This window comes from Delphinus delphis, chromosome 12 (assembly GCF_949987515.2).
Source record: "Delphinus delphis chromosome 12, mDelDel1.2, whole genome shotgun sequence".
Taxonomy (NCBI): Eukaryota; Metazoa; Chordata; class Mammalia; order Artiodactyla; family Delphinidae; genus Delphinus; species Delphinus delphis.
This window is the reverse complement of record NC_082694.2, coordinates 8,887,691-8,902,074: the sequence shown is the minus strand read 5'-3', so window position 1 is coordinate 8,902,074 and position 14,384 is coordinate 8,887,691. Positions and strand designations below refer to the sequence as shown.

At 37.7% G+C, this 14,384-nt stretch overlaps 1 protein-coding gene across 1 annotated transcript in view; it reads right to left on the bottom strand.

Annotated features, from left to right (window-relative positions):
* The window catches only part of TSGA10 (testis specific 10), a 105,777-nt gene that overhangs the window by 16,531 nt on the left and 74,862 nt on the right, over positions 1 to 14,384 (bottom strand). The window contains exons 15-16 of the mRNA XM_060027301.1: positions 11,480 to 11,665; positions 3,266 to 3,475 (exon numbers count right to left, since the gene is read on the bottom strand). Coding sequence (XP_059883284.1) covers positions 3,266 to 3,475; positions 11,480 to 11,665 — 396 coding nt within the window. The remainder of the gene's footprint in view (positions 1 to 3,265; positions 3,476 to 11,479; positions 11,666 to 14,384) is intronic.

The window sequence follows — 14,384 nt, the reverse complement described above, 5'->3', positions numbered from 1 at the left end:
ACCAACAACGAAAAATCAGAAAGAGAAATTAAGGAAACACTCCCATTTACCATTGCAACAAAAAGAATAAAATACCTAGGAATAAACCTGCCTAAGGAGGCGAAAGACTTGTACTCAGAAAACTGTAAAACACCAATGAAAGAACTCAAAGATAACATAAACAGATGGAGAAATATACCATGTTCTTGGATTGGAAGAATCAATACTGTGAAAATGACTATACTACCCAAAGCAATCTGCAGATTCAATGCAATCCCTATCAAACTACCAATGGCATTCTTCACAGAATTAGAACAAAAAATTTTACAATTCATATGGAAACACAAAAGACCCTGAATAGCCAAAGCAATCTTGAGAAAGAAAAACAGAGTTGGAGGAATCAGGCTCCCCAACTTCAAACTATACCATAAAGCTACAGTAATCAAGACACTATGGTACTGGCACAAAAACAGAAATATAGATCAATGGTACAGGACAGAATGCCCAGAGATAAACCCACGCACATATGGTCACCTAATTTACGACAAAGGAGGCAAGAACATACAATGGAGAAAAGACAGCCTCTTCAATAAGTGGTGCTGGGAAAACTGGACAGCTACATGTAAAAGAATGAAATTAGAACACTCCCTAACACCAAACAGAAAAATAAACTCCAAATGGATTAAAGACCTAAATGTAAGACCAGACACTATAAAACTCTTAGAGGAAAACATACGAAAAACACTCTTTGACATAAACCACAGCAAGATCTTTTTCACCCCACCTCCTAGAGTAACAGAAATAAAAACAAAAATAAACAAATGGGACTTAATTAAACTTAAAATCTTTTGCACAGCAAAGGAAACCATAAACAAGACAAAAAGACAACCCTCAGAATGGGAGAAAATATTTGCAAATGAAACAACAGACAAAGGATTAATCTCCAAAATATACAAATAGCTCATGCAGCTCAATATCAAAAAAACAAACAATCCAGTTAAAAAATGGGCAGAACAACTAAATAGACATTTCACCAAGGAAAACATACAGATGGCCAAGAGGCACATGAAAAGATGCTCAACATCACTAATTATTAGAGAAATGCAAATCAAAACCACTATGAGGTATCTCCTCACATGGATCAGAATGGCCATTATCAACAAATCTAGAAACATTAAATGCTGGAAAGGGTGTGGTGAAAAGGGAACCCTCCTGCACTGTTGGTGGGAATGTAAACTGATACAACCACTATGGAGAACAATATGGAGGTTCCTTAAAAAACTAAAAGTAGAACTACCATATGACCCAGCAATCCCACTACTGGGCATATACCCTGAGAAAACCAGAATTCAAAAAGAGTCATGTACCACAATGTTCACTGCAGCTCTATTTACAATAGCCAGGACATGGAACCAGCCTAAGGGTCCATCAACAGATGAATGGATAAAGAAGATGTGACACATATATACAATGGAATATTACTCAGCCATAAAAAGAAACGAAAATGAGTTATTTGTAGTGAGGTGGATGGACCTAGAGTCTGTCATACAGAGTGAAGTAAGTCAGAAAGAGAAAAACAAATACCATACACTAACGCATATATATGGAACCTAAAAAAATAAAATAAAATGGTACTGATGAACCTAGTTGCAGGGAAGGAAAAAAGAGGCAGACATAGAGAATGGACGTGAGGACATGGGGTGGGAGGGCAAAGCTGGGGCAAAGTGAGAGTAGCATCGACATATATACACTACTGAATGTACAATAGTTGGTGGGAAGCAGCAGCATAGCACAGGGAGATCGGCTCGGTGCTTTGCGATGACCTAGAGGGTTGGGATAGGGAGGATGGGAAGGAGGCTCAAGAGGGAGGGGATATGGGGACATGTGTATGCATATGGCTGATTCGCTTTGCTGTGCAACAGAAACTTACACAGTATTATGAAGCAATTATACTGCAATAAAGATGTATTAAAAAAAAAGGAAAGAAATTCTGCAATATGCTACAACATAGATGAACCTTAAGGACATTATGCTAAGTGAAATAAGTCAGCCTCCCAAAGACAAATACGTATGATTCCACTTATGTGAGTTACTTAGAGTAGTCAAAATCATCAAGACAGAAAATATAATGGTGGTTGCCAGGGGCTGCAGGGAGGAGAGAACGGGGAGTTATTGTTTAATAGGTATAGAGTTTCAGATTTATAAGATGAAAGAAGTTATGGTCATGGACGGTGGTGATGGCTGCAAAACAATGTGAAAACCACTGAACTTTAAAATGGTTAAGATGGTAAAGGTTATATGTATTTTAACACAATAAGAGAAAAAATATTTAAAGACTAGTAAGTAAGCAACAAAACCTGTGGTAAACATCCTTAAAAGATTAAAAAATAAATATAAATCATTATCGATTTTATATTTAGTTCTGCTAAGGGTAATAATTTTAAAGCTTAAAGATTACTAATCCTTTTGGTTATGGTGTATTTGTGTATGTGTATCAACATATAACCAAAATGTGTTGACATTTCAATTATGCTATGCAACTTGAATACATATCCCTTCAGGATTCAGGCTCCATCTATTTTTCCAGATGCATCTCAGCCACCTGGCCATTGCAAATGACTTACTACTCACTCAAGAATTTACTTATAACTTCAGACCATTGCCTAAGTGGTTGTTCCCTCTGAATGGGATGCCTCATCACTTCCGAGTTCAGTAGTTTGCCCTTGTGAACTCCTCTCTGACACCCATAGGCCAAAAAGGAATTCCCTCTCTGAAAACTTGAGTATTCCTTACTAGTAAAATATTCACCCCAAATAATTTGTATGTCAATACCAGGAGGCCCTTGAGGGCAGGGGACTGTATCTTTTGAACATTATATTCACAGTGGCAAGCACAATGTCAGGCACGTGGTAGACACAGTCAAGTGAATTACAGTTTAAAAGAACTCAGCCAAATAGTAAATTTTGCTTAAAAGGATATCATTAAAGTTATTATTTTGCTAGATAAACCTCAGCCTCATGGTTCTTTGCTGATTGATATGTCAATGTGTTTTATACTTCTTTTGGCTAAAAGTAAATGCAAATTACACACTCAAAGGAAGAGCTTCTGTTATGGTCTTGAGTTGTTTGGAACACAGCATAAATTAATTTCTTGGACTTTAAAAATAAAATCTAACGTTGAAAGGCATGGCTTGATGTAATATTTTATTAAAAAATAGTTCATTTTTTGAAAATGGTGGTAATTTTATAGTAATATTAAAAGAACCATTTAAAAACATAATACATACCATTTCTATTTCTTGATCTTTAGCAATCAGCTGTCGATTAAGAAGTTCTTTGCTTGAGTCAAGTTTAATGCAAAGTTCCCTTGTGGAAGACAAGTCTGCAAGGGCAGACACTTTTTCAAACTGAACCTTCTGAAGCTCCTCTTCCATCTTTACAACAGACTTATGTAAAGTAGCAATCTGGGACTTGTAAGACCGTTCTGCATTTAAGTGCTGCAAGGACAAAATTATTATATATATGTATTTTTTTAACTTGAAAAAAACCTACAGCATGGAAAACAAAGTGGGGCAAATATTTTAATGATAGTACTTTTAGATTATAAGGAACTTTAGATGATATAGGTGGCAATAGTATGTGCACAAAACATTCTGGGAAAGATAAATTTGGGCTTCAAATTTCTATATATAAAATCCAGGAGTAAAGTGGTCAACTGGTCGTTCTTTTTTTTTTTTTTTTAAATAAAGTTATTTATTTTTGGCTGCGTTGGGCCTTCGTTGCTGCACACGGGCTTTCTCTAGTTGCGGCGAGAGGGGGCTACTCTTCATTGCAGTGCGCGGGCTTCTCACTGCAGTGGCTTCTCTTGTTGCGGAGCACGGGCTCTAGGCACACGGGCTTCAGTAGTTGCAGCACACCGGCTCAGTAGTTGTGGCGCACGGGCTTAGTTGCTCCGCGGCATGTGGGATCTTCCAGGACCAGGGATTGAACCCGTGTCCCCTGTATTGGCAGGCAGATTCTTAACCACTATGCCACCAGAGACGTCCCTGGTCATTCTTTTCAATGTATTTAGAAAACAATTGAAAAGTCTCATCCCCAAAGTTAGTTGAGATATACACGTTTGGCCTGTAGTTCTGTCTATATTTGCCATAGTTCCAATTATTCTACAGTATAAATATTATTATTGTTAAAGACAAAACATTGTCTACTGTTTCATTCACAATACCCATTTTCTAATTCTTGAATGGCATGCTGATATGGATCATAATATCATAAAACGAGAGCTGATAACTCTCTAGCACTTACTAATACCTCTGAGGGAAAAAGACTCCGGGCAAGTATAAATCAAGAACACATCCACATTATGGAAAATAAGAGCATGTCTTTAAAACTGTAATATGAGAGTCAGGTTATATAAATGCTTTCAAATGTTCAAGATAATTCCACAAACCGCCCCTTTTTTTTTCAGAAAAATGTCTTATGTAAGTGCACTGCCACCTACAGAGTATTTGCTATTATGTGAGACTAACAGAACTGAGAGACAAATAAAGAAATGTTTCTGCTTTTACAAGCGTTTTTACAAGTAAAATGCACAAAAAATTGCTCCTGGAATAAGTTATTTGGCCACAATTCACTCCTACTTTTCTGCCTCCCTTCCTTCCTCACTCACTCAATTTCTCACTCATTCTTCAAACAACCTTCTATCCATCCATCCACCCACCCGCCCATCCATTCCATACTTATTGAGTATATTCTATGTTCCAGTCAATGTGCCTTGATGCATATCCAATGATAAGCAAAATGGTCTCTGCTCTCATGAAGTTTCCAGACTATGGGGGAATCATGCATTAATAAAATAATCATACACATGAATATGTAAATATATATTGAGCAAATATTTCTAGAGAAAAAAGTGTAGAACACAGGAAAGTGACCTAGACTGATGGGATCGGGGAAATCAGGAAAGTCTTCTCTAAGTAAATGACACTTGAACTGAGATCTGAAGAGTGAGTAGATATACAGTGTGTTGGGGGAGGGTGGCTTTTCAAATCAGAGGATGCTAAGTGCAAAGCAAGAGCAGAGAGAAGGCTAGTATGGCTAGAGCCCAGAGACTACAGGGAAGAGTGATAGGAGGTGCAGTTGAAAAGGTACATAATTTACAAAATAGAGCCTAGTAAGCCCTGTAAAATTCAGGTCTTTATTACAATTGACAGATCTTACAGAGTAGGTTATGTGATCGGTTTTGTGTTTTGAGAAGAATGCTTTGGACGTTTCAGGTTCTAGTAAAATAGCTGATTAAGCTAAGAGGAAAATCTGGATAAAACAGAATAAAAAATTATTTTTGCAGTTCATAGTTGAACTTGCAGGTAAGAAAGAGAAATTCTCACATGCCAAAAACAGAGAAAACAAAACCAGAGCAAGGAGCAAATGAGCAGGTCTGAAGCTAAGAGTTGGGGGTTGGAAGACCCAGTAATGGCGAATGGCTTAACACACTCAAGTAAGACTAGGAGACAAGAATTTAGGACTAATGGAGAGTTGGAATTGAGATCTCCATATAATCTGGGACCCTTGAAAGGAGGCTCCAGGAAAAAAAAATTCACTCAACCTCACAGAGAGACAACCAAAAGTTTATCTTGACCTAGTCTCTGGATAGAGAAAAAAAAATGTCTTCTGTAAGAAACTGAAAACTTTGGTCTGGCTTCACCCAATTTTGGAGTCTGACTTTACCCTGCCATACACAATTCTAAACTTTAACATAATGTTTGTTCCATGCCAATGATAACTCAGAGTCCTTCTGTAGAAGCAGATGCACCTCCCTGAAATTCACAGTGAAGCACAACAGGAAAGATGAACGTTTTCTGGCTGGGTTGTGGAGGTCTTGAGAGCTACTTTCTATCACAAAACGATCCTCTAGTCTCCATTCCTGGCAGATTTAGGACTTAAGAGTTCCCATGAAATCCTTTCTCCCACATGTTCCGCTTGTGTTTTTACAATAACTCCTGTTTTCTTGAACTAGCTGGAGTAGATCTCTTTTCCTTACACTTGAACAAGTTTTAATATATAAATGAATTTACTCAGACATGTGAACACATATTAAATGTCTTCAAAAATGTTTTCCTTTTAGAAAAAGTGAAAAATGTATCCTTAGGAAATCCCAAATTTCAGTAACATATATTCTGCTAAGTATATTTTACCAAAGTTCTGCAGAGAACTGGATTTTTAGAATTGGGTTGAGCATGTTTTATACCAAACTCTTGGCCCTGATCACTATTGCCCTTAATATCACCTAAAGTCAACCCTCCTGGATTTGATCACAAGGTTTTAGGATCAAGGATAGCAATATTGTCATATAACAATGACAAAAACAAACAACACTGATATTGAAACAAGCATACCAATTATTTATAAGGTTCTTTGAGCAAGAGTTATTTACAGTGATTAAAGCAGATGATTTTTAATATATTCATGACAAAAAAAAGAAGCAACGATGAATGAAGGATTCTGTACACATATGGGTAGATACAAATAAGGATTGACAAAGAATAAGAACAATAGTAATGATTTATTTTTAAGAATATAAAAACAAGGTGGAACTAAAATAGTACACAACAGTATCATAAAAGATTGGTGTATGTGTGTTTGTGTGAAAGAGAAAATAAGAGAGAGGGCACAAGATCTAGTAAGCAGTAGTTTTATGCTCAGTATTCAAATTTTCTCAGGACCATATATTATTGTTTAGGAGAAAGGTTGGAGATACTAACAACAGACTTTGTTAAGTATGCATATTACAATTTTAACTACCAAAAGAAGAGACTGAGAACATATAACTGCCAAACCAATCAGCAGTGGGGTAGGAAGTGTGTAAGGAAAATAAACACATAAAAGACATGTAAAAAAAGGAGGTTCTTCAGAAATGAGGGTGAAATAAATACTTTTTAAAACAAACAATACCTGAGAGAATTCAATGCCAACGTACTACAAAAAACGGGTTTTTTCCCCCTCAGTTGAAAAGAACTTAGCTCTTACCACTTTATTTTATTTTACTTACTTTTTGTTAAATTTTTTTCTATTTGTTACTTTATTTAGAAGAAATGTTTAAAGGAACTTCTTCTAGCAAAAAGAAAATTATAGTAGATGAAAACTTGGATCTCCCCAAAGGAATGAAGAGCATGAGAAATAGTAAATATGTGGGTGAATAAAAATGTCTTTCATATTTTAATTTCTTTAAAGATAACTATTAAAAGTTAAAATAATAAGGTACTATGGGGTTTACAATATATGTAGAAGAAAAATGGAGGAACAGTAGGATAAAGAATGGGAGGGGGAAGTAAAGGGGTACTAAGAAGTAATCTATTATTTGAAGGTAGACTGTGACAATTAAAAGATACATGGTCTAGGGCTTCCCTGGTGGCGCAGTGGTTGAGAATCCGCCTGCCGATGCAGGGGACACGGGTTCGTGCCCCGGTCCGGGAAGATCCCACATGCCGTGGAGCGGCTGGGCCCGTGAGCCATGGCCGCTGAGCCTGCGTGTCCGGAGCCTGTGCTCCGCAACGGGAGAGGCCACAACAGTGAGAGGCCCGCGTACCGCAAAAAAAAAAAAAAAAAAAAGATACATGGTCTATACTCCAGAATAATCAGCAGAAAAAAATAATGATGTACAGCTCATAAGGCCATAATAGAGATAGAATGGAACACTAAAAAAAATACTCAAAAGAAGGCAGAAAAAGAGTGAAAATGAAACAAAAAATAAGTGGGACAAATAGAAAACAGTAACATGGTAGGTTTACACACAACTATATTAATAATTCCATTAAATATAAATGGCCCAAAGACAACTAAAAGACAGATGTAAGACAGGATAAAAAAGCAAGATCCAACCATATGCTGTCTAAAGGAATACTATTTTAAACATAAAGACATAGAAAGATTAAAAACAAAAGCATGGAAAAAGATATACCATACAAACAATAATTAAAAGAAGTCTGAAGTGGCTATATTAATACCTTACTTGTAGTATACTACAGTAAGGTATTACTTACTTACTTACTTGTAGTATACTACAGAATGAGAAGCATTACAATGGATAAAGAGATGAATTCATTAAGAAGTAATATAACACAGATTCAAATACATGAAGTAACATGACAGAACTGAAATAAAAAATACACAAATATGTTTGGAGATTCAACACTCTTCTCTCAATAATTGGTAGAACAAGTAAACAGAAACTCAGTAATGATAGGAATTGAAAAACACTATTGATGAACTTGACCCAATAGACATTTATAGAACATTTTACCCAACAACAAAATAATACACGTTATATTCATGTGTACATGGAAAACCCAGAAAGATGACCATATGCTAGCCATAGTCTCAATAAATGTAAAAGACTGAAAAATCAATAACTAGAAAGGTATTTTTTTAAAATCTCCAAATACTGAAAATTAAACAATACCACAAAATAATATAAGGGTAATCAGAAAATTATTTTGACATAAAATAAAATGAAAACATATCAACTGTGTAGAATAAGGTTCCATTTCTGGCACGGCAGTGTGAGCAGCTCCATAGAACCAGTGAAAGTAGTGAAAACTATAAAAAAGCAACCTTAAATGGTCTTTAAATAGTCTCTGGAAATGGTCTTAAGAACATACAGTAAATGAAGAAACACTTTTAAGAAAACCAACTAAAACTGGGAGAAAACAGGAAAAGTCCGTGGCCTCTGAAGTATGACCCTCTCTCCCCACACCCAGCTCAGCACGATGGAAATTCCACTCCAGGTGGGTGCAGCTAAAAACAATGCTCCCTCTCCCCTCAGTACTCAGTCAAGAACTATAGTGTATTCCCAGGAGAGGCAGGCTATCAGCATTTCTCATGCCACTCCAACAGCTACTTATTTCAGAGGCCAAGTTTCTGGCAACAATGTCTGGGAGGCATTCTGACCAGCCTCTCCACATGGGATGGAGGTTCTATCTTGTTTGTGGCATACTGAGAACACTGTGGCTCTGATTCTCCTTGACACAGGTTATTCATAAGGAAGAGGTTCCATACCTGGAGAGGCATGCTGAGAAGGCCAGAGGCTACAGCCATATACCCACCGTCCCCTCCAAGTGCCCAGATCCTAAAGTGGGCACGTCACTGCAAGAGAACTGCACCACTGTCCCTGTACCAGCTTTAGAGCCAGGGCTCAGAGATTTTGCCCAGGGAAAGAGAGAGGTCTTAAAGAAGGAAGCTCCTAAATTCTTCCAAAGGAACTTTACTTCATTTACAACTGACTATAGGAAAATTCAAGTCTAAGGCACTCTCAAGAACAATGGAAGGTACAGTGAAAATACTTCAAGGCTATGTTGAAAAGAAATTTTAAAAAGAATGGTAAACTCTTAAGAGATACAAGCTCCACCATAGGTCAGCTAGTTTACCAGCGAAAATTAGGGGAAGAGACTGCTAAAAAGAATGTTCTCGGGTTCAGAAAAAACTCAAACATTGACCTCAAAAGCTATCCCTGTAAAACAACCCAAATTTAATTGAATCAGTCTATGAAGCAATTTGTGCTTGAGGGCACTGTTGAAAACAATAAAGCAAATAGCCAGAAATTAGTTGGGCTTAACAGCTGAGTGTAGTAAAGGAAGAGAGTCAAAAAAGGCCCTGCCAAAGCCACTGTCATTGCAGGGTAACTGTGGACGCATTCAAGGCTGCACCTCTGAGGAGAAACATCAGAGGCTTCACACTTCAAGGGGAAAGGGGAGAAAGAGATTTCACTAAATAATCCAGCCAGTCTCTAATCATATAAACAAGCAGCCTTCCAGTTTCTGTTCCAACATGTAAACAGCTTAGAGATCATCACTCCCATGCTCACAATACAAAAAAAGCAGAAAATATGACAATAAACAACTCCTCTTTGATCTATCAGAGAATTGAAGACATAAAATGAATCACTGCACCCAAAATATAGAGAAAGGTAAATACAGAGAATTGCAGCTTACCAGGAGGAGAAACTGCCGTTGGAGCTAGCAACCGGTAGCGACTCTTAAAGGGTAATTGACCACCTGCTAGAGACTGAGCATGAACTAGCTTGAGAGATACATCCTCCTGGGCTCCCAGCCTGAGAAGAACCCCACATTTTTATTAGTTTTACCTCCTGGAGCCCACTGGGTTTTCAGGATTAATATCCGAGAAAAATCCCCTCATGCTTCTAGCAGGGTGAGGGGAAAAGTAACCATTTTGAATAATCCCACAGGATTCTGTACTTCTTGACAAAGGTCTGCCCTCAAAGGAGATGATTTTGTGACAGCATAACCAACATGGTTGTACCAGAGCCTAACCAATGTGGAGGGATGGTAGTACCTGACGCAGAGTCTCTCAAGCCTTTCTACCTCATCTAAGGGAGAAAAAAACTGAGAAACGCTTGTGAAGGTCGCATCCCAGGGGCACATGCCCACTAAAAGACTAAGACCTAATCGTAGGATAATAGAACACGTCTCCTCCACCTACACTTCACTACCACGTCAACAGGGCTCCTGTATAATAACAGGAGGTCACAGTTGAAAGAACTACAAGGTTCAGACTCTATTTAAGGAGTCTCTTAAGTGAACCCAAAGACAATAGAGGAGACAAAGAAGGAGACCAGAAGGAATTTTAGCCTCTCTGACATGCACGGCTACAGTAAACAGTAATCATAGCCTAACTCATAGACAGATAAACACAAAACTTCACAGTAAAGGCCTATTTACCTCAGTAACTTTTACCAAATGCTGCTTGTTGCAGCATTTTATTATAGAAAAAGTGAAGACAGTTAAATGTCCTTTAGTATGGGAATGAATTTTAAAAATAAAATATTTTATTCAATGACTATAGAAGCAACTGTTTAGATGTACACTCTATGTATTAAAATAGATACATTTCAAAATTATAATATTGAGCAAAAAAGGCAAATTGCAAATAGATACCTACAGTGTATTATCACTTAAAAAAACTTAAAGCACACAAAACACAAAATACATCATTTGTGGGTGACAGATATGTAGAAAAAGTACAAACATATGATAAAGAGTTATACAACAGACATGAAAGTTCTACATACCAACCATTAGGGAGGGAGGAGAAGAAAGGATGAGGAGCTGTATCTGCAATGTTTTGTTTTTTTAAATAAAGAGAGACTTTATTTAAATAATAAATATATTCTTCATAAATATGGGAAAATGTTAGCATCCTTCAACTTTGGAGATGGGCATATGTGGGTCTTTTATATTACTTTTGGGGAGGGCACTGTTTTTGTATGCTTGATATAGTTTCTAATTTTCAAAAAAGCTAAAGATTATTCTAGTTGTAGAGTAGGTAAGAGATTGGAGAACCAGAGCGGAGAACAGTTAACAGACTACAATTCACAGTATATTTAAATAACTTAAGTGTTTGTTTATACACTTAATTTACGGAAAGCCAAACAAAACTCTTTTAAATATGATACAGGATGTACTACAAGCATATTTTACCAAACTTACCTGCTCGACCTCTCTGTTGAGGGCATCTACCTTTTCTTTTAATCTGTTACCCTCTGCCTCAGCAGTGATAAGTTCTAATTTGAGGGTACTGTTATCTGCCTCTGCTTGACGGCACTTATTTTCCCAGTTTTCAGCATCTTCACTGGCTTTTCGGAGTTGGTCCATCATTTGCCGGTTCTCAGATTCCTAAAAAGCAAATCTTAGGTATTACTTTAGGAGAGTAAAATGTTAAACATGTGATGCAAATTAAACATTATTTGCCAGGCCACTGGGAATTTACTTGCCACGATGACCAACTGTACCACAATCTCAAGGACTCCTATCTCTACTCTCAGTTTAGAAAATTGGTCATCCTGTAATTAACAGAAGGGAATGGAAGCAGGATCTGCCCTGGCTCCTGAGTCACACTCACTCATCTAGTAAAGTTTTCACTCTTATCTTCAAGACCTCAATGAATATGTTCTTCTATTTGCTTCTGTTCAAACAAAATCCTCATTGCCTCCCTATAGCTAGCTGCTTGCTGACTACTTGCTGGTCTGGTTTCCGAGCTTCTGCCTCGACCTGACCTTTTGTATCTGTGTAATTCCCTTGTTCCTGACTGCTCTCCTGGGTTGTACTACGGCGATAGAGCTTCTGCCTGCTTGCGTATCTTAAGCGTCAGCTTCTGATAATTCTCTTGGTTTGGCATGCTTCCTATCTGGTTCCTGCCTTTCATTCATAACCCCAGCCTTCATTTCCTCGATCATGGACTGTTCTATAATTCACTTTTGCTCACTGTTCTAATAACTTGCCTGAAGTTGCTCAGAAGTAAAATATGGAACCTATGCCAATAGACACTACTCACAAATATACATTCATGTACATACTGGGCATACAGTATAGAACCACTGTTAGAACCTATCATGATAAAGTTCTATCATGATGGACTGACTAAAGTAGGATCTCATTTCTAAAGGAAAACAATCAGCTCCTCAAATAATATATTATACGGAGTAATAATTATGAAGCTACTTTTAAAAATATAATTTTAGTAGTATGGTTTGGCCAACTCATTCTAAAAAATCATTTATAATTCTGGTAATTCGTTAAAAAGGCACTAGATCTCTTTGCCTCCTACCTGTTAATAAACAGTTCAGAAACACTGGAATGAGCAACACCTAATTGTATAAGGCAAATTACAATAAACAACACCGCATTGTATAAAGCTTTCAAATCAGATTTTTCTCAGAAATATGATTAATCAGGAGACTGGTTGAAATTCAGTTAATATTGCCACCTTGTGGTCTGGTTGTACCTTGACCAATATGAAGGATCTTTGCCAAGTCTGTTATTAACAAGTTAACATACTAAACTACTGTATTGGCTTTTAAGATTCAGATATTCCAAATGTGCCGGTAGGAATCTGATGTGTGTTTTCTATTATTGTACTAAAAATAACAGTTTTGTACAGAGTATGTACTTGGGAGTTACATGATATAATATACATAAACTGAATTTTACCCACATTAATTTTTACCCTCTTTAACTTTCTGTAGCACTTATTGTGTGTCATTCTCTTAAAAGAGCCTTATAGCTTTATGTAGTTAGCTGTGGATGTACCATCTCCCCAATAACCCCTCAGATTCCTCAAAGATAGGAACCATTTTTATGTTGAATTCAGTTTTCTAAGGTAGAAATCATTTTTATATTAAATTTGGCTCTGTGACTAGGTAATATATGGGTCCAAGTTTAAGCAGCGAAAAAGCCTGCATTAAAACGTCTCTCTGCCCTCTAACCACTTAGTGCCCTCCCTCCCAGCAGCCGGCAACCAGTTTACCCGTTTTTGTACCTGCCCAAAGCAGCCAGAGCAGTGTGGGGTGCAAGATGGGCAACATTATAAAGAAAGTGCAACTGATCTTTGGTATTCTCCAGTTCTCTCTTTGCAGATCTCTTTCCCTCTTTTTGGTGCTTCCCCACCAGTTCCCTCCGGTTGACCACTGGGCTCTTTACACCCCTCCCCTCTCCTAACTGCTCTTCCCCCTCTTTTGTTACCCTTCTGATTTATTCTTTTTCCAACATTTCCTCAACAATCTTTCTAAAAGGCAATTCTTCAAATAACTTCTGTGTATGTTGTAATGAGAGCTTCCTAAAAACACAGTTCAGACATATCCTTCTTACCTCTTTATTACCACCCACTTTCACATTCCACTCTAGCTACAGGACCTACTTTTCCCCCCTCTACTTGTTGTCCCCACTGCCGGGGATGCCATTCTGTCTCCTCGCAGTTTTTCAACTCTGTCACCTCAGCGCCCAGCATACTGCACACTGAATGGATGGGTGATGAATAAAGTACTCGACAATCCTTAATGGACCTCCCTACCAAAATGGACCCGTGATCCTTTCTCTCAGGCGGGTGCCTGGATCCATCCAGCTATGTTGTGAAACAGAGTCTCAAAAAAGAACTCACATGAGGATGCTAAAAGCTGAGAGGAGTTTGATGTGTGATGTCTGAAAATACAATTCCAGAATCTAAAAGCCCCAATCCCTAATGGTGGAATTTCAGGTAATGCGATGGGCTAGGGAGAAAAAGTGTCTAACACCGACTGAAAGCTTACTACGCTAAATGTTGTTCAGATAGTCTTTTATTTATATTCTGCCCTATTCCAGAATAGACTTAGATGGCTCACTGTGCTAGGCGTATCTTACTCACTTGGGTGTTCTTCCCAATTACCGATGGGACACTGAGACTGAGGGAGGTTGAGTGGCCTACAGAAGTCCATGGCATTAGTGAGAGGAAGAGTCAGACCTACCTGACTCCAAAGCTTCTGTCCATTTATGACATTACATTGCTAGCACCTTCAACTCAAGAAGGGTAGGAAATCACCTGATTTGGCAACATGAGGCTGCTGCCTTACTGCCTGAAAAC